At 40.3% G+C, this 19999-nt stretch overlaps 3 protein-coding genes across 4 annotated transcripts; 2 read left to right on the top strand and 1 right to left on the bottom strand.

Moving 5' to 3' along the window:
* The first annotated feature begins 1354 nt into the window (after positions 1-1354).
* LOC106368546 (far upstream element-binding protein 1) lies at positions 1355-5216 on the top strand. Its single transcript, XM_013808544.3, has 6 exons — positions 1355-1747; positions 1821-2092; positions 2156-2248; positions 2310-2381; positions 2474-2593; positions 4010-5216. Exons 1-6 carry the CDS (start codon positions 1420-1422, stop codon positions 4985-4987), a joined length of 1863 nt encoding a protein of 620 aa, XP_013663998.2. The 5' UTR covers positions 1355-1419; the 3' UTR covers positions 4988-5216.
* A 2064-nt stretch (positions 5217-7280) lies between these two features.
* LOC106368548 (vacuolar-processing enzyme alpha-isozyme) lies at positions 7281-10146 on the top strand. The gene is made up of 9 exons (XM_048741427.1): positions 7281-7552; positions 8033-8197; positions 8291-8447; positions 8535-8620; positions 8706-8905; positions 8994-9042; positions 9127-9342; positions 9438-9644; positions 9733-10146. Exons 1-9 carry the CDS (start codon positions 7346-7348, stop codon positions 9913-9915), a joined length of 1470 nt encoding a protein of 489 aa, XP_048597384.1. The 5' UTR covers positions 7281-7345; the 3' UTR covers positions 9916-10146.
* LOC106368547 (protein EARLY FLOWERING 3) lies at positions 10033-13201 on the bottom strand. Of its 2 annotated transcripts, XM_022691323.2 has the most exons (5): positions 12686-13194; positions 12108-12598; positions 11830-11943; positions 11348-11399; positions 10033-11264 (listed from the first exon to the last, which is right to left on the bottom strand). In XM_022691323.2, exons 1-5 carry the CDS (start codon positions 12908-12910, stop codon positions 10254-10256), a joined length of 1893 nt encoding a protein of 630 aa, XP_022547044.2. In that variant the 5' UTR covers positions 12911-13194; the 3' UTR covers positions 10033-10253. The 2 variants fall into 2 exon arrangements, with proteins under 2 accessions (XP_022547044.2, XP_013663999.2); XM_013808545.3 differs by lacking the exon at positions 11830-11943 and having other exon boundaries at positions 12686-13201.
* Between the last annotated feature and the right edge of the window lie 6798 nt (positions 13202-19999).

Here is a 19999-nt window from a genome sequence, read left to right as displayed (position 1 = left end):
TATTTTTTTAAGTTGGCTAGTTCGACATAGCGTAAGATATGCTTACACTCATACCACTGGTATGATGCCAAGCGTGTATTGTTTCTCCATGGACATCTTTAATGAAGATCAGCACAAGGAGACTCGGTAGTCGTGAATAGAGTTTGATCTGCATGTTTATACAGATTTTTTTATAAATATATAATTTTAATGTTATCGAAATATTTAAAATATATGATTTACATTTTAATATTTTATATTATATAACTCTGCAATCTTATTTTTTAGATTTCTTATTCGATATTATATAATATATAGTGATTTATTTTACATATTTTTTAATTAATTGTTATTACATTTTCAAATTCGACAATAAATTAATAATATGAAATAATCAAATGGAAAAATTTTATTCAATATATATATATATATATATAATTTATACAGTTTGCATACAATATATTTTAAAAATTTATTTAATTATTTGTTTAGGATAATTTAAATTTCCATATTGTTTTTTAAGAAAATACTTTAACTTCTATCATTGAGATTTTATAAGTAAATACATTGTTCTGTTTAAATGATATAACTCTAATATTTTAGAAATATATAATATTTTGGAAGTTAAGGTATTAAGCTTTCAGATTTTTGATTAAATTAATATTTCAAAACTATTATGGTACTTTGATTTTTACAATTTATTTTTTCGTGTTGCAATTCAAAAATTATACTTTAGCATTTATGATTTTATCTTTTGTAAATTTGAAATAGAGTTTTGAATATTAATTTTAAAATTTTTTTATAAAGAGAAATTTGTAAAATTATACAACTGTTTTAGAGTTTGGAAGATTATATGACTTTGAACTTTGTTTGTTTATTCTAAGAAAATAATTGAATTCTTGGCTAGATTTTTTATATTTTTCTCAACATATTTTGTTATATTTAAAATAAACATTAAATTTATAACTAAAATTGATTTGTCATTAATATCTTTTGATAATATATTGTTGTGAGTCTTAAAATAAACAAAAATAACATATAGTTGTAGATATAAAAGTTTAACAAATGTTAATAAATTTATCTTTTATAAAAATGTTAGATAGTTTATAAATTTTGGTCCGTTTTAAGAGTGTGAATGATAGTTTATTTAAATGAATTTTTTTAAACATAAAATAAGTTTATTAACCAATTTAATATAATTTATCATATTTAATTAGATATACTTTTAATATATAATATAATTATAATATTTATAAAACACTAGCATAGAATTTTAAAACTTTTTACAATAAAATTTTAATTAAGATTAATTTCTAATAATATTATATCTCTGGTGTACTTGTCCGCATATACATACAATCGCGTGTGTATATTATCAATACCCTTCACTCCTTATCTCCGCCTCCTTCGGTTTCTCTCGAAAAAATCTGACAAACAAACATGGCCGACGACGAATCTCACTACTCCTCCTCCGACTCTTTCTCCACCAAACGCAAGTACGACGACGAAACCCCCCGGAGACCCACCGGCTTCTCCTCCGGCCCGATCCCATCCCCTTCGCCAGACCCCTCCGCCGCTCCTCCCCCGTCTTCCTACAACAGCGTCCCCCCTCCTATCGACGAAATCCAGATCGCCAAGCAAAAAGCGCAAGAGATCGCCGCTCGCCTCCTCAGCAGCGCCGAGGCGAAACGTCCCCGCGTCGACAACAACAACAACGGCTCTTCTTATGATTACGGCGACAAAGGCTTTAGCTCCTCTTACCCTGGTGGTGAGTAGTAAAAAGCTTCCTCGTTGCCTTTGATTTTGATTTGTGAGTTTTGATCTTTTGATTTCGATTCTAGAGGGTAAGGCCGCTCCAACTTCGATACCTGTGTCGTACGGTAGCTTTACGGGATCCACGAAGAAGATTGATATTCCGAATATGAGAGTTGGTGTTATCATTGGCAAAGGCGGAGAGACGATTAAGTCTCTTCAGCTTCAGTCTGGAGCCAAGATTCAGGTTACTAGAGATATGGATGCGGACACTAGTGCCGCCACGAGGACTGTTGATCTTACTGGCACGCCGGATCAGATCTCTAGGGCGGAGGAGTTGATCAATCAAGTCCTTCAAGAAGTACTATCTTTTTAATTATCATTTTGTTTCTGATTTACTTAATATGCTAATATATAATGATAGGCTGAGTCAGGTGGTACTGTTGGTTCTGGTGGTGGAGGGTCTCGGAGGATGGGTGGAGCTGATCAGTTTGTTATGAAAATCCCCAATAATAAGGTACTTAGTAGTGTGCGCTGGAGAGATTTGGCAGATTTTGTGTAACTTTTGTCTGCTTTAGGTTGGTCTTGTGATTGGTAAAGGAGGTGAAACTATCAAGTCTATGCAAGCTCAGACTGGTGCTCGAATTCAGGTTTGCGACGCTGACAACATTATATGCAGGCATCTGTTTTTTTTTCTTTTGATGTTTATTTAAAACCTCTGCTTTAATTTTTTTATATGCAGGTTATTCCTTTGCATTTGCCCCCTGGAGATCCAACGCCTGAAAGAACTTTGCAGATTGATGGGACCACCGATCAGATTGAGCATGCTAAACAATTAGTTAATGAAATCATCAGTGGCGAGGTATGTTTGGTTGTTTGTGTTTTCTATGGATTTTGGCAGGGTGTCCTATTTTTCTACATGAAAATTGATACTGTGTTGTGATTACATCATTTATTATTTGTTAACATCTTTAGGATATTATCTAGCCTATCCCTTTATATGTAGATGTTAAGACACTGTTATGCAGAAAAATTCAGTTTCATTTCATTCTGACATGGGAGGACTAATCAAGGTGATATAGCTAGGTTTATACTAGTTTCTCTTAGCCAATGCATCAGCTGCTAAAGTTACTCATTGTGCTCATGACGAGCTATACTCTTCGTAGTTATCCATTCGTTTGATGGTATTCAATTGGCTCCACGATTTGCATATATTGAGTGTATTGTTTTTCTCTTCCACTTATATCCAGGGGAAGGTTCTTTATTCTCTGATTTTTTATATTACTTGGCGCCCTCTTGTTATTAAAGTTGTAACCGATAATATGTTATTTCTTTCTCCTTTGTTCATTGTTTGCCAGTACTTTCCTTCACCGAGTTTTATTGGCTTTTCCTAGTATTTACAATGCTATCTGTTCTTTTTAAGCTCTATTGTTAACCAATATATATTATTAGCACATAACACTTTCAGATGATATTTTCGTAGTAGAAAATTCTGTTATCTATGTTATATGCAGACTTCGCTCTTTCATCGCTTTGTGTCACACTGAAGCTGGCATGTGGATATTTTTTGTCCAACCTGCGGTGATAGTATTTCTTAACAGTTTTATATCTCGTGCGCCAACATTCATTTTTTGTCTAAATCACTTTGGTTCAGCTTTTGCGACTGACCTATTAACTCATCTCGTCAAATATTTTACTAGCCTAGTAACTGTTTATATTCTGCTTGCCTCAATTCTTCCTGGATTTGTTTTATCTGAACCATTCAGCCAAAATATACTACAGAGAGATCATATCCCAGCTTGACTCTGCTATGTTCCTATGAATGTTGGTATTTTTTGAGGCATTCTTTATTCGGTATTAGGTTGCTTTGCTACGCGAACTTTGCCTTCAAGAATATAGGTTTCATATATATATATATGTATGTTGCTTGTATCTGCAAAAGTTTCTATAGTATTCGTCGTTTTTCTTGCACCTATTTTACCTGGGATAGGGAAAGGAATGGGCTTCCGCAGGAGTAACCCAATAATTTCACCAGTCAGTACGGTATGTAGGCATCATCATACCCTTCTAGAATATGATATGATCTTGGTTAGTCCTGTATGGACAGATATTGGTAAATGACATCATCGTATATACCTCTCTTGATCTAATCTTCTTATCCGTTTTATGTCTCTGCCTCTGTGTTAATGTGTGTTTTATGCTGTGTCGTACTTTTATTTATGTTCGTTCCTAAGTTATCTATGTTTATATTATTGTATTTTTTTTTTTGTTAACGCAGAACCGTATGAGAAACTCATCAATGGGTGGAGGCTATCCACAACAAGGATACCAATCCCGCCCGCCATCAAGCTGGGCACCATCTGGTGCTCCGCCACCACAACAACCTGGCTACGGTTACATGCAACCGGGCACATATCCTGGTCCACCTCAGTACGGTCAATCACCTTACGCAAGTTACCCTCAACAAACTTCCGCTGGCTACTCCTCTACCTGGGATCAATCCTCTGTGCCACCATCCCAGCAGGGCGAGTATGATTATTACGGTCAGCAACAGCCCCAGGCCCCAAACAGTGGTGGAAGCTCAGCCCCACCGACAGACACCACAGGGTACAGTTACTACCAGCATGGGTCTGGTTATGGCCAAGCTGGTCAGGGATACCAGCAAGGTGGGTACGGAGCTTACAACGCCTCGGGATATGGCCAAGCTGGGTATGACCAGCAACAGGGTGGTTATGGCACCACCACTAATCCGGGTCAAGAGGAAGATACAGCCCAAGGCGCTCCACAATCGTCGGCTCAGTCTGGACAAGCTGTGTATGGAACAGCTGGTGAACAGCCTACTCAAGGTAGTACTGGTCAAGCAGGGTATGGAGCTACTCCAACTACTCAGGCTGGTGGTTACAGCAGCCAGCCTCCAACGGCTTACAGTTCTGGATATGGAGCACCACCACCTGCTGGAAAACCACCGGCTTATGCTCAGAACCAGCAGTCTCCTGGCGCTCCTGGGAGCTATGGTGGTCAGTCTGGGTATGCGCAACCAGCTGGGTCGGGTTATGGACAGCCTCCAGCATATGGGTATGGTCAAGCACCTCAGGGATATGGGTCATATGGAGGATACACACAAGCTCCTGCTGGTGGTGGTTACTCTTCTGATGGGTCTGCTGGAGCTGCTCCTGGTGGTGCTGGTAGTGGTACACCGGCTTCCCAGAGTGCCCCACCAGCTGGACCGCCTAAGGCATCCCCAAAGAGTTCATAACTTTTATGGAAAAGTTTCAGCTGTTACTAAAATACTGGCTTCCTTGCTCTTTATTTGTTTTCTTCATGATATCTTTTAATGTTTGTGTTTCACGTTGTAGTTGTTTAGCATTTTCATTTATAGTGAGACATGCTTACCAAGAGTTTGGTCCGCTTTGCTTCCTTCCTGTAGTCCGTGACTCCTTATCCCTTGATATTAATAAATGAACTCTAAATAGGGTTTAATGCGATTGTCTTGAACAATATCGTATGGACCATAAGTTATTTGGTCAACTCACTGAATATATGCAAGCCCGCGTTGGCATCGTTGTTTGGGTGTTTAATTGAAGAAGATTTAGCTTGTAACGATGAACCCTGTATTAAATCAACGATGAACCTTGGTCTCCGATCAATATTCAATAAGTTGAGGTTGAAACGAAAGGTGTCTCTGGCAGTGAGTTCAAACAAGTCTTAGATGATGGAGTTGCTGTGATGATCCAGTTGCAGATTCACCGGTGGTATCAATATCATCGGACGGTGAAATCAATGGCAGCGGAGCCCTAGAGGTGGAGTCAAGCCTCATGTCCTCCATGTGAGCCGTGATATCGCCACATAACAACATCAATCCCTCAAGCTTACACGTATTTGAGCTTGAATTGTATATTTTATGTACTTGTAATGGGGGTTGTAAGCTTTTTGTACTCAATGCTAAATGAAATGAAACGCAAGTTGACAAAAAAAAAACAAATACATTATATTTTGCTAATTTTAAAATCATTATTAAAAAACAAATTAAACTATTAAAATAAAGCTGCATGTAGCATAAAATAAAATACATAATGATATGATTTTGTATAGGGCAATTGTAAATAATAGCACCTTTTGAAATTTATGTCTCAAAAATAGCACTAGAAAGAGAAAGTCACAAAAATGACATTCATTAAAGGGTAAAATATCCCCAATACTCTTGGTTTAAAATTAAATAAACAAATAAAAATAAATTTAAAAAAATAAAAAAAATAAAAAAAATGAAAAAAATTTTTATAGTTTCAGATTATATGTTTTCAGATTCGAAATTTTTATAAACTTTTTTTTGAAATATTTTTTTTCGAATATTTTTTTTATTTTTTTTTTAAATTTTCTTTTTATAATTTAAAAATACTTTTTTGAAACTGTTTTTTAAATTTTTATTTTTTATTTTAGTATTTATTTTTTATAAAATTTTAAACCTTAATTCTAAAACCTCACCCTTTAACTCTAAACCTAAGGTTTAGATTAATTAACCCAAATGTATAAATATATATTTACCTCTTTAATGAAACTTATTTTTGTGACTTTGAACCTTGAATACTACTTTGGAAACAAAAACTTGGTTTGGTGCTATTCTAGTCTTTTTCTCTTTTGTATATGTGCTTGGTACAAAAAAAACCATTTAGTAAACATTACTTACCAACATTCCAATGAAACTTAAATTCCCATGGTTTCTGATAACTCGTTTTAAAGTAAATTCCATCTTTTTGGCAGCATATGAACGTAGTGCGCCACATCGACCAAAAGCGGCTTCTCGGTATGCTCGAAAATCATAGTAATACCTATCAATTTTTATCATTGGTTTTGTTTTTAATAGGTTATCGTAACAGCCACGTAATCTTTAACGAATATCAGGTGCTTCTATGGCCGTCGTTACTGTTTTAACCTCTGTTACACTGTGGTTTGAATGTGTCAGCTTAGCATAGGCCATTTATTGAGCTTGGCATGGACCTTGAATCTTTGTGGACCCATTGTCTTCTAGTAGTTTGAAGGACTTTAACCGGATTCTCGGTTGGATATGGAACTAAGTGAAATCTGTCTCCAATAGGTTAGACTTAAGAACGATCGAAAGGGATTATTCCAATAGAATATTTTGATAAAAAGGATGATGAACAAAAGAAAAATGTCGCCTCGAGACTCGAGTTGTCGTTGAAACATCTTTTTTTTTCTGAACAAGGTTGAAAGAAACATCTATAAAGTGATTTTCATCCGGTTAGTGTTTAGATATTTGACTTGATGAAGATTTTGTTGACACCGTAATATCACTTTAAACATTCTGATATATATATATATATATATTTTTTTTTAAGTAGTTTGTTAATTTTGTGTTTCTCGTGACATTTACTTTAACGTATGTAATTTCTCTAACGTAAAATATTTTAAAACAGGACATCTGTAAATCAAAAAAAAGTTTTACTTAACTTGCGTGTTTCAGTAACCAAAGCAATGGGCAAACGTTATTTTGCAATCAACAACAAAGATTCATTATAAATAGCATTGGCCCCCCGGCCTCATCCCAAAGATTCTAAACCACGTCACCACCACCTTCGCCGTAGAATAATTCAAAAACATGACTGCCGTCTTCACCGTCGTCGTTTCCTTTCTAGCCCTCTTCCTCTCGCTAGTCGTCGTTTCCGGTGACGTCATCAGACTACCTTCGCAAGCTTCTAAGTTCTTCCGCCCAACAGAAGACGACGTCGGCGATGATTCTTCCGCCGGTACTAAGTGGGCCGTTCTCGTCGCCGGGTCTAGAGGATACTGGAACTACAGGCATCAGGTATTAATCTCGATTCTCTCTTGAAGTTTTCCATCTTTAAGTTAGCTTTATGTGTACGTACGTGACGTACGTCTTCTTCTAACGTCAGTCATTTCTTGATAAGAGAATGCATGATGAGCCCACGGTTTTCTTGAAAATCTTTTTTTTCTTGATTATTATAACAATTCGAATACTATAATATATTTTACAAGTTCCCTTCCAATTTATTTTTAAGTTGGATTTATTCAGTTTGAGCTATAGTTAAACTTGCATGTGGTGTTAATGTGTCTTAAGACCAAAGTCCTGAACTCGCTATAGCCCCTGCAGGTACGATTCCACCGTGTGCAGATTCTGTATGTGGGTCGGCTAAACCCGTATAGTTCTTGCATGTGGTGTTCATATATAGTTTTTTGTTCAATGTTGTGTGCTTGTTTTGATACTATTAAGCTTTTGTAAGTTTTAGTTTAGTACTAATTAATGAGTTGTTACAAAATGTTACAGGCGGATGTTTGTCATGCTTATCAGCTGCTGAGGAAAGGTGGAGTGAAAGAAGAGAATATAGTGGTGTTCATGTATGATGACATCGCAAAGAACAAAGAGAACCCAAGACCTGGAATCATTATCAACAGTCCTAATGGAAATGATGTTTATAATGGAATTCCCAAGGTTTTTTTTTCTTTCGATTTTTAGATGTGCAAGTTATTATTGTGGATTTCTTTGAGTTAATTGTTTTTTTTTTGGATCTTATGCTTGTGGCAGGATTACACTGGAGATGATGTTAACGTTGATAATTTGTTTGCTGTAATTCTTGGAAATAAAACAGCTCTTAAAGGAGGAAGTGGTAAGGTTGTAGACAGTGGTCCAGACGATCATATCTTCATATACTATAGTGATCATGGTGGCCCCGGAGTACTTGGTGAGTTCTACCTTGTTTTTTTTTGTTAATTAAAACCAACCAAGTTAATGCAATGATTCAACTCTCCATGGTTTATTTTGTTTATAGGGATGCCAACTTCTCCGGCTCTATATGCAAACGATCTAAACGATGTACTGAAGAAAAAACATGCTTCTGGAACATATAAGAGCTTGGTACACACAAATCTTCTGAAAATGCTATTATTTTTATTTCTTTGGCTTCACCTTTTTTGTTTTTTTTTTTGGTTTTGGTTTGCAGGTGTTTTATCTAGAGGCATGTGAATCTGGAAGCATATTCGAAGGTCTTTTACCAGAAGGTTTAAACATTTACGCGACAACAGCAGCGAATGCAGAAGAAAGTAGTTGGGGTACTTATTGTCCTGGAGAGGATACTAGTGTACCGTCCGAGTTTGAGACCTGTTTAGGTGACTTATACAGTGTTGCTTGGTTGGAAGATAGGTAATGAATGCTTCAAACCTAAATTATTATGATGATGATCTTTGTATAAGGATTCTTAATTATTCCTCCGTTATTCTTTTTGTTTTAGTGATAAACACAATTTACAGACAGAGAGTTTGCACCAGCAATATGAACTGGTAAGTAAGCTTTCATGTTTTGTATTCATTGAGATGATGTGAGTGAACCATGCATCAAAAATGGTTTCAATTTTTTATTGTCAGGTGAAGAAGAGGACTGCAGCTACTGGTTCGACATATGGTTCTCATGTCATGGAGTTTGGAGATATAGGACTACTAGGCAAGGAGAAACTCGTCCTTTACTTGGGCACAAACCCAGACAATGAAAACGCCACCTTTGCGGATGAAAATTCACTCCGGCCACTTTCAGGAGGAGTTACAAACCAGCGTGATGCGGACCTTGTACATTTCTGGGAGAAGGTGGTTCATCTTAACTCTCTTTTCTTAAAATAATAATAATAATAATATCTGAATACCTTTTTAATCTATTAAAGTTAATTGTTCAAACAATGCAGTATAAAAAGGCACCAGAAGGTAGCTCAAGAAAAGCCGAAGCTCAGAAGCAAGTCCTTGAAGCAATGTCTCACAGACTCCATGTCGACAATAGCGTTCTGTTAATTGGGAAACTCTTGTTTGGCATTTCAGAAGGTCCTGCGGTGCTAAACAAAGTAAGGCCTGGTGGAAAACCGCTTGTCGATGACTGGGAGTGCCTTAAAACACTGGTATATTCCTCTAAATAATCTTTACTTTCAGTCTATCACTACATACTGTTTTTTGATGTTTAAGCTTTCATGCGGGTTTGTTGATTAGGTGAGAGCTTTTGAGAAGCACTGTGGATCATTGTCTCAGTACGGATTGAAGCACATGAGGTCCATTGCAAACATATGCAACGCTGGGATTCAGATGGAACAGATGGAGGAGGCAGCAATCCAGGCTTGTCCCACTATCCCTACCGGTCCTTGGAGCTCCCTTCACCAAGGATTCAGTGCTTGATCATCCTCTCCCTCCTCCCCCCAAGTATTTGTTGTTGTATGTATGATGCTAATAATATCTCTATGCATATATGTTAATTACAAGTTTCCTTTCCAGTCTCAGATAAAAAGAAACAGAGATTGCAAGTTTCCTTTTATTCATAGAATCTATTACAAGAGGGTGAACAAAAACGTATGTGTTCCAAAATGTTTACAAGGCTTTTAATATTAGGATATGAATTGAGTGATGACATCCAAGCTTCCATACGTTTATATATTATTATACAAATTTTGGAGAATAACATGTATCACACTGCTCCAATGCATAACAACACAATGAAGAAGAAAAGAGAGAGAGGCTCAAGGGTAGTACTGTTTACGCTCTTCTTGTATTGACCGGAAAATTCTTGCAGCGTTCTCACTCGCCAGATTGGCATTGTGCGGAACCACCTTGATCACTCTCGTCACTCCTGCTCCATCTCTCGTTGTCTGAGTAACAGTTGTTGTCGTGGTTGTGGTTGTCGTCATCATTTCCTCAGTAGGTGGTGCAGCATTGTTGATCTTGTCATTATCATCATCATCATCATCATCAACCGCTGAGAATGGTTGAAAGGACTTCTTCTTACCAGAGATTCCCTCTTGCCTGCTCTTTTTAGCCCGAGGATAAGATTTCGTTGGCTGTTGTTGTTGTTGTGAAGTCGCTTCATTCACTGAGCTCTGTTGTTGGATGTTGTTGTTCATTTGTTCATTGGGTTGTTGTTGTTGTTGTTGTCCGGAATAGTAAGGGTTCATCATGATACCACCATATGGAGGAAAGTAGCCATTACCATGAGATGGGAATCCCATGCCCGGGTGAAACGGAGGAGGCTGACCACCACCACCACCCATGAACATTGGTGCAGGCATGAAATGACCATAATACCCTCCACAGACCAGCCCTGTGTGCCCCGGACCTGGACCTGGGTGCGGCTTGTATATCAGCCCTTCGGAAGGAGACATTACAGGGATCAACCATTGCTGGTTACCTCCCGAAGGAGGAGGAGGCTGAGGGGGATAGTAACATCCATTTGCATTGGGTTGGTTGGTCGCAAAAGGCATCATGTAGTTGGAAGGTTGTTGATGATGATGACCTTGACCTTGGTTTGGCAGCCTCCCAACTACGTTCTCAGCTGAGCATTCCATTTTATGTTGGTCAGTCTTCTCCGAGTAGTCGCTGCTTCTGTGTTTGATAACCTGTGGTAGAGGAGGCTTTACTATAAACCCTGATGGAAGGTGGAGCTTCTTCACTGGATAGCTTTTAGCAGCAACTTTTCCAACATAACTCATGTCATCCACCAAAACATCCGGTGATGCAGCAATTAGTCTTTGTACCTGAATTATTACGATTACAAATTACAGCTGAAATACGTTTGTAAACATCCATAATAATAAAAAAAAAAAAATCTAGATTTTACCTTAATCAGCCTGTGCAGCTCAAACAGTTGAACAGCAAATACTCTTTGTTGACTGTAAGGAGAAACACAGTCAAATCAACAAGATGATATATAGTTGAACAATCGAAAACGAAAAGAAGAAGTTATGAATCCACAGCTCTAATCAAGAATGCCAAATCAATGCGTCCAAAGATGCACATAAAATATCATAAAACTGTTAACTAAGAAAACATGAAAAAGAAAAGACAAGTTACTGATATCTAGAACTTTAAATCTCAGAGTATGGAGTCTAAACTCCATAGAACTTCCGTAGTTCGCAATCACCCCCTAAGGATCCTCCTAAGCAACTAGGATTCTGCATTTTCATGAGACTCATAACCTAGCTTTTATGTATGGTTAACTAAAATTTAGATCCCCCGAGGGTCCTCAGAAGCATGTTCCCCTACCTGGTTCAACCCCTTTGAGTGACAAGAAGGGGAAATGCCCAAGAATAAAAGCAATACCAATACCAAACCGAGACAGGGGACATGTTCCAACAAGCAGATGCTAAGAAGACACAGTATAAAATCCATAAACTGTCTCGGCAGGCACCTTGCACTATGTACGAATGTCCCTCCCTGCTAACATGATCCAATTTTGCGTTAAATATGTTACAGAAAGGCTCTTTAACTACCATACAATCGCGCATTAAGGGGAGGAATCAGGGGCCTCTCAAGTATTGATTTCTTGCAAGCAAGCAAGTAAGCAAATAGGTGGAATCAAATAAATGTAGTGAACTTACTTGGCAATAGCTTTCCTTGCTCTCCAGAAACGTTTTTGACCCAAAACTCCCACAACCTCATCAGGAGAGACATCTAAGCTGGAAACAGAATCCACCATCGAATTATCATCACTCGCCTCCTCTTCATTATTTATCTCTTGTTGCAGAGAGGTGTATCCTCCTCCTCCACTTGTACAGTACTCATCATTAAGATTACCATGACCTTCTTCTTCCGATGCCTCCATGTGAGACTCAACTCCATTATTAATGCGTCCATCATCTACTCGGTCACTAGTCGATGCAAGATCCATATCCTCAGTAGCTGAGTTAGCTGCCAAGCCAACACCTCGCTTTAAGCCACTCTTGCCTCTGCCAGGTCTTCTAGAGTTAATAAATACTGGAACAGCGAAATCATCTTCCTCTCTAGCTATTTTCCTCTGATGATCATGCTGTGCTGGAGAAGTCCGCACATTTTCCATCAAGGGCATTTGCGTGACAAAGTTATCAGTTCCCTGGCCAGTAGACGAAGAATCACATATGAATTTTTGCAATACCATTTAAAGAGAGTCCAAGAAAATAACATAAAGCAAGTAATATACCTGGTTAGATGATGGTCCAGGAGGAAGCAAAGGGGAGGTGTTACGGGGCAAAGACCCCCCAACACGATCACTACTAGTAAACCTCTGAGAAGGGATGCTAAGTTGCTCATAGAGAGCCATCTTGTTTCTTGGAGGAGCTCTTGGCCCTCCTTTCTCTGCATCCTTCACATGTAGCCTAGGGAACATCGGTTCCAATCTCTTCTCTTCTTCTTTCCCTCTCTTCATCACTAAACCCTAACAAATCTCAAGAAAACAGCCAACTAATCAACTATTAACCACCACCGGCTACGATCAGATCTCACCGAGAAAAGTTGAAACCAAACACCTACTCAAGACTAATCAGAACAAGGCTTAGCAACTAGGCACAAACACAGATACAAAAAGAAACAAAGACCGAAGCTCTTTCGTGGGGGAGCTAGTTTCTCAGGTGGGAAATGAAGGAGATGACTTGTTTGTGAGTTGTGAGAGGATAGAAGAGAAGAAAGGGTAAAAAGAGATAGAAGAGTGGGTCCCGATTAGATACAAGGGAGAAGATCGTTCGCGATAACATATTAATCACAATTTTAATAAAAATTTCATTTTCACCAAGGACAGTGCGTGACAACCCGGTTTTGTATTAATAAATTATAGAGAACCTAGAAAGTTTAAGAAATCTTGAAACCTCATCAACCATTAACATTAGTACATTACTTTTTTTTTTTTGAAACTACCATTAGTACATTACTTCTTTCTTTTTTGTTGCTTTTTTTGTCCGTACGTTATCGTCGTCCGTTTAAAACTTTTTAATCTTATCCCTAAACTTTATCATCGTAAGCAAATCTAGTTTTATGTTCGAGATATGATGATTATTGAACTATATATATGGGTTGTGCTCTCAATAATCTTATCCATATTTTTTGTCAAAAAAACCCATCCATAATCACCAGTGACCGCCACCAAATCTTAAAACGCTTACTTGTTGCAGTGATTTAAAAAAAAAGCATTGTTGTTATTTCAGTAAACACAGAAATGGGCCATTATGCTTAATAGACTTTTTTTTTTTGGTCAAACCTTTCTTTCATTCAAATAAACTAGAAACAAGAGTTTTCAATCTCCAAGAGATTGTTTGACATCTTAAATAAAGAGTGTTTAGTAAGTTTATCAGCTTGCTCATTACGGTTGCGAGGAACATAACGATAAGATAGATAAGAGAAGGATTCGCTCAACACGCCTAGGTCATGGAGGATTCCTTTGAGTTCGATCACAGACTTGTTTCCTGTGAGAATGTTGATTAGATTTTGGGAGTCTGAGAAACAGACCACATCTTTGTAACCGGCTGATACAACCATGGTGAGACCCGCCTTTAACGCCAGCGCTTCTGCTATTAAAACAGAGGCCACCACACGTCTTGGAGAGTTTCCTTTGAAGAGAGTACCGCCTGCTTGGTTTGTCGCCACCCAGCCTAGACCCCCTGCACAAGAAGAGCCATTCCAAGCCGCATCTGAGTAGATACTAATAGCACTAGCAAGTAATCGAGGTACCATGTTCGACTTTTTAAAGTCTTTAGTTGAAACAGGGGATGTTTTCGCAGGCAACATGGCCGCTTGCCATTCTTTTGCAGCCTTGAGAGCTTTTAACATCACTTCTGATTCTGAGAAAGACTTGTCTTCGAACAGCAGTTGGTTCCTACTTGTCCACAAAACCCATAATATCCATGGGTACAAGGGGTTCACCAGACCTGATGGAGGTAGATTTATTGTCTTTGTGCACTCAGTTAGCAGCTCACCTACTGATTGGACAGAGGTTAACAGCGGCCCACTCACCACTGGAGCCTTGTTCCACACCCTCTGCGCAAAAGGACAAAGCGCCATAACATGAATCACTGATTCGTTTTCTCCACATCTTTTACACTTCCCATCCACTTGGATGCCCCTCTTCAGTAGATTCTCTCCTACCGCTAGGGCATTAGCTTTAAGTTTCCAGAGGAAGTGTTGCAGTTTAGGTGAGCATTTGACATTCCATACACACTTCTTCCAGTTGAAATTGTCCTGGAGATTGCAGCTATTAACCTTTGCTAGTGCATAGCCTGATTTGGTGGTATATTGACCTGATTTTTCCCCCAGCCATACTCTTTCATCATCCATATCCAGGGAGCCAGGTACCAACTTCAGGATGTGATCCTCATACTGAGGTAAGTGGAGCTTAACCTGATCGACATCCCATTCTGTTGAGGCCGGCTTAAAGAGTTCTTCCACACGCATATTCTAAGCTTGCCAAGTAGGCGGGCCAATGGGGCGGCATTGTTCCGTTGTTGAAAGCCAGTCCTCATTCCACATCTCTATGGATTTACCATTTTCCACTGCCCAGCCTAAACCTCTTTTTAAGACTTCTCTTCCCGCCAAAATACCTCTCCAGCCGTGAGAGGAGGAATTTGGGGCGTGACATGTTAGAATATCCTTCTCTTTGCAGTATTTATTCAGTAATGTCTGGCCGAGCAGAGAGTTTGGCTCTTTTAGTAATCTCCATGTATGTTTAGCTAGGAGCACGTCGTTAAACACTTCTATTTCTCTGAAGCCCAAACCCCCGGCACTCTTAGGAAGTGTGAGTCTCTCCCAAGATATCCAACACATCTTCCTTAGCTCCGGTTTGACATCCCACCAAAATCTCGTGAGAACCGATTGTATCTGTTTGCACAAGGACATAGGGAGCTTGAAGCACGACATGGCATAGGTAGGCATTGCAGCCAGCACCGCTTTTAGTAGTACCATCTTTCCTGCCCTGGAAAGGAACCTAGCAGTCCACCCATGAGCTCGCTGTTTGATGCGATCAACAATGGAAGCAAATATATCGCGTTTCTTCCTTCCAAAATTTTCCGGAAGCCCTAAGTACTTTCCTATTCCCCCTTCATTGCTCATGTTCAGCACGGCCTTCACCCTTATTTTGCACTCTTGGCTCGTTTTCGACGAAAAAGTTACCGCCGATTTTGCTCGGTTAATGCTCTGACCCGAAGCCTTCTCGTACCTGTCCAGGATGGAGATGAGGGTAGCACAGCTCGCTGAATTTGACTTCCCGAAGAACATGGTGTCGTCGGCAAAGAGGAGGTGGTTTATTGGAGGGCAGTTCCGAACCACATTGATTGGAGGAAGCGTTCCCTTCATTTGCGCTTGCTTACACAGTCCGGATAACACTTCCGTACAGAGAATAAAGAGGTACGGTGAAAGTGGATCCCCTTGCCGGAGTCCTCTCGAAGGTTTAATGTGTCCTTGTGGCCCACCGTTAATTAGGAAAGAGTACGATACGGAGGAGACACACTCCATTAGCCAGCCAATCCAAGTCCCATGGTACCCGAGTCTTTGAAGAACTTTTTGCAAGAAACTCCATTCAATCCTATCGTACGCCTTACTCATGTCGGTTTTCACCGCCATAGACACGTGCTTCTTCGCTCCTGATTTCCGCAAGTAATGTAGAATCTCATGTGTAATCAGCACATTGTCCGCAATTGCTCTACCTGGGACAAAGGCTGATTGAGAGGGAGATATCAGTGTGTGGAGCAGCGGTTGGAGCCTCTTGGATAAGATCTTTGCAATGATCTTATAGTGTGTATTACACAAGGCGATAGGTCGATAGTCTGATACCCGTTTTGCACCCGTAGATTTGGGTATAAGTCTGAGATGGGTCTCGTTTTGTCTTGGATGCAGGCAACTAGTCTCAAAGAAAGTTCTGACATCACGGTAGACATCATCGCCGATCACGTCCCAAAATGTTTAATAGAAGCCCACGGAAAAGCCGTCGGGGCCAGGGGCTTTCCCTGGGTTGATGGAGAAAGCCGCTGCTTGCACTTCCGCTTTGTCAGGGATCTCGATCAGTTTCGAGTTCATTTCGGTAGTGACTAACGGGATCAGGGCTTCATTTACCACGTCGCTAGCATCTGAGCTACCCGCTGTGAACAAGTTCTGGTAGAAGGTGGCAAAAGCTTTTGTAATCTGGTTCTCTGTATAGAAAGCTTGTCCAGCTTCATCTTCAATTATGGTGAACTTGTTACAGGCCCGTCGTCCTCTTGTAATCGCATGGAAAAAGCTGGAGTTTTTGTCCCCTCCATTTAACCATTGAATTCTACTTCTTTGCCTCCAGAAGTCTTCTTCCTCTGCATACGCCTTACTCAGAATCTTTTTTAAGACCTCAATCTGATCCTGGTTCGGAATGGTCTTAGAAAGCTCTTGTTCAAGAAGATTCTGGTTTCTGATTAGATGATCCCTGCTTGCCGCTGTTTGTTCCTTTGCCCATTCAACCAGTTTGTGTCGCACTTGGCATAGCTTTGTTAGGACTGAGTCTTGGCAAGATGCCTTCCAAGTAGACTCCACAATCTGACAAACCTCGGGTTTCTCGTTTAGTCTCCTGTCATAACGGAACAAGCCTTTTTTCTTCTTGAGGTGATCATCAAAGTGTGTCAAGAGAGGCCGGTGATCGGACCCCTCAAACCTCAAGTATTCGCTTCTAGCCACCGGGAACATTTCCATCCAATCAACATTTGCCATTGCTCTGTCGAGTCGCGACTGAATGAAATGTGTGTATCTCGTTCCCCTCCACGAGAGAGAGTTGCCTGAGAACTAGAGGTCCCACAAGCCGTTCTGCGAGACAAAGTTTCGGAAAGATAGGAACGACCCTTCCCATCGCAGCGGACCGCCCACTTTCTCTGAGTTGTCTAATAGATCGTTGAAGTCTCCAGTGAGCAACCATGGTGAAGTCCTTTGGGCTCCTATGTCTGACATAACCTCCCAGAAGCGAGGTCTGTCCTCTTTGTTTGGTGCTCCATAAATATAGGACACAAAAAATGTTTTTTTTTATTGAAGACAATTTTTGTATCAATAACATTTGCTGAAGAGTACAAGATTTCAATATCAACACCGTCTTTCCATGAGAGAGCGAGACCACCACTGAGCCCCTCAGGTGGTACTGTGAAATGGTTTTTAAAAGCAGTGCCCTTGTACATCTTGTAAACTTCTTCATCTTTTTGTTTTGTCTCCATGAGGAACATAATATCCGGAGAGTTTTTTGTCCTAAACTCTCGGAGTCGACGAACTGTCAGGTCGCTCCCCATTCCCTGACAGTTCCAGCTCAGATTCACTAAGGAAGAGGAGGAGGAGCGGACCGAAAATCCGTTCCTTTCTTCTTCGAGGCCGGGATCAGTGTTGTTCGTGGTTGAGTACCCGCAGAAGCAGCTGCAGATGCTACCGAGCTTTGATTCCTGTTGTCCCTAGTCAGTTTCCTTCTGGTGAGTTTTGGGTCTTTGTAACCCTCCTCTTCTTTACGCTAACACCCTGAGTTGGACTCCTCACCTGTCTCTTTCTCGTTGTATGAGGTTTCGTAGGAGGCAAGTTTGTGGTCTGAGCTTGGTTCAGCGATGGAAAGGCCATATCATTTTCTGTATCAGGGGCTAGAGGTCCCAGTCTCAGTGAAACATGGAGCCTGTCCTCGCTAAGTGATCTTATAGGGGATCTATCTTGGTTGGGATCGTAAGATTCTTCCACCCGCGGAGCCGGGTTCCTTGAGCCAGAAGGAATGTTACTCCTCCCATGTAATGTAGGAGATATGATGTCATCCAGAAGCTTAATCTCCACTTCTTGGAGCCTGCCTGATTCTGCGTTTGCGACTCCATCCTGGAGCAGAGGAATTCGTTCCTTTGATAGCGATAGTCGATCCAGAGCCGACCTTCTCTCCTGCGATGGGGCACATTCTTTTCCTGATCGTTGTCTAGGCTCAGAAGATGCAGTTAGATTTAGCGATCCTCCTTCACGTTGGGGTCTTGGCGAAGGAGTGTGTGAGGCTATAGAGTGGAGAGACTTCGATGGAGTTCCTCTTTGAGTCCCGCTAGCGACTGGTCTCCACTCTGTTTTATGGGCCTGTGTCGAGGTGGAGTTATCTCGAGAGAAGGAGAGTCGAGTTTTTGCGGGCATACGGTGTGGATTGCTTATCTCTGAGATTTGAATACCTGTCTGGTAATTCGGGTCTCTTCTCACCCCATAATCATATCTAACATTTTTTCCTTGGGTCCAGCCAACTGTTCGAGAGGAGCTTCTCTGCCATTGAGATGAATTATCATTTGATCGGTATTTTGAGTTCCCCTCTGGCGCAGCTCTCGCATGGTGTCTAGCATCTTGCCTTCTCTTATCTGCATCCAGCCTGTCTAGAGTTCTGGTTTGGGAGATTCCCATTCTTAAATGAGCAGAAGAATTCGCATTGGCTTGTGCTCTGAGCGTCGGGCAGTTTTCCTTTTCATGTGTGAGGGAGTAGCAAGCAAAGCAGTGTTTCTCTAGATTCTCGTACTCCACCTCCACTTGCTTTATTTCTCCTGATGGTAGGCTGATGTCTAAGCACATTTCCAGCGGTTTCAGACCGTTTATTAGAACTCTGATTCTTCCTCGATCCACATCAAAGTCTTCGACCGATCCAAGATCGTTACCAATAGCGTCCAGTGCTACATCAGCCCAGTAATGCAACGGGATTCCATGGATGGTAATCCAGAAAGGAATCAGTGCTGAAAAATTATCCGAAACTATGGGTTCCCACCTTTGAAGAATCAACATCCATCTCTTGAAGTGATAGGGGGCTTGGGAGAGGATTGATTGTAGGTCTTGTTCAGTCTCAAATTTAAACTGAAACAAGTTTGGGCCCAGGTCTCTTCCTGTAAAGTTACCTTTTACCCTCCAGTGTTGAAGAAAAAAGTCAACTAACGCTTTGGTTTTTTGGATCGAGGGGTTTGTTACCCTGCCTATGAGCGTTAGCTTGTGTTCCTCAATTAGCGCTGCTGTATCCACATGTGGAATCCTCACTGGGGGGCGTTTAGTGGCTTTTGGGAAGTCAGCCACCCATTTTCCTTTATCCTCTCTTGAGTTGCGTTGAGCCATTTAGAGTTGTAGTAGTAAAACCCAATACTTGGGTAAATCCTCAGTGATAAGGTAAAATAAACTGTACTTCACAGTAAAAGAATCACAAGGAGCTGAGACACCTTAAAAGCTCGACCAAAGTAGGGTCAGAGCTTTAAAATGTGTTGCTGCAGGAAACATTCTCCCATTACAGATCTGTATCATTTGGCTTATAATAAACCAATTTTAAGACCGTAGGGGGAAAGTCCGAGCTCCAAGGAGCCGAAGCGTCGGTGAAAACTTGTTCGCCGGAAAGTAGTTGCGGTGGGGGGACACTGTTGACCGGCGGAAGAGGGTGGTAGATGCGGTGGTTGCGTGAGCGATTGACTTTACTAGTTGACCTCGATCTTTGTGCCTGGGAGCATTTACTTTTTGTCTATAAATCTATTGTAAATGTCATTTAATGAATGAA

The sequence above is a fragment of the Brassica napus genome, chromosome A9 (genome assembly GCF_020379485.1).
Source record: "Brassica napus cultivar Da-Ae chromosome A9, Da-Ae, whole genome shotgun sequence".
Lineage (NCBI taxonomy): Eukaryota > Viridiplantae > Streptophyta > Magnoliopsida > Brassicales > Brassicaceae > Brassica > Brassica napus.
The sequence above is the reverse complement of the archived record's forward strand: the minus strand, read 5'-3'. Positions and strand labels throughout refer to the sequence as shown.

What these genes read in the sequence shown, in the direction of transcription:
- LOC106368546 (XM_013808544.3), top strand. Translation starts at nt 1,420, where the DNA reads ATGGCCGACGACGAATCTCACTACTCCTCCTCCGACTCTTTCTCCACC. An exon ending in TAGCTCCTCTTACCCTGGTG is followed by an intron (nt 1,748 to 1,820) that starts GTGAGTAGTAAA and finishes TTTCGATTCTAG; the next exon opens with AGGGTAAGGCCGCTCCAACT. An exon ending in ATGAAATCATCAGTGGCGAG is followed by an intron (nt 2,594 to 4,009) that starts GTATGTTTGGTT and finishes TTGTTAACGCAG; the next exon opens with AACCGTATGAGAAACTCATC.
- LOC106368548 (XM_048741427.1), top strand. Translation starts at nt 7,346, where the DNA reads ATGACTGCCGTCTTCACCGTCGTCGTTTCCTTTCTAGCCCTCTTCCTC. An exon ending in GTTGCTTGGTTGGAAGATAG is followed by an intron (nt 8,906 to 8,993) that starts GTAATGAATGCT and finishes TTTTTGTTTTAG; the next exon opens with TGATAAACACAATTTACAGA. An exon ending in TGCACCAGCAATATGAACTG is followed by an intron (nt 9,043 to 9,126) that starts GTAAGTAAGCTT and finishes TTTTATTGTCAG; the next exon opens with GTGAAGAAGAGGACTGCAGC.
- LOC106368547 (XM_022691323.2), bottom strand. Translation starts at nt 12,910, where the DNA reads ATGAAGAGAGGGAAAGAAGAAGAGAAGAGATTGGAACCGATGTTCCCT. An exon ending in CTGGACCATCATCTAACCAG is followed by an intron (nt 12,599 to 12,685) that starts GTATATTACTTG and finishes TCTACTGGCCAG; the next exon opens with GGAACTGATAACTTTGTCAC. An exon ending in CCTGTCTCGGTTTGGTATTG is followed by an intron (nt 11,400 to 11,829) that starts GTATTGCTTTTA and finishes TTCTCCTTACAG; the next exon opens with TCAACAAAGAGTATTTGCTG.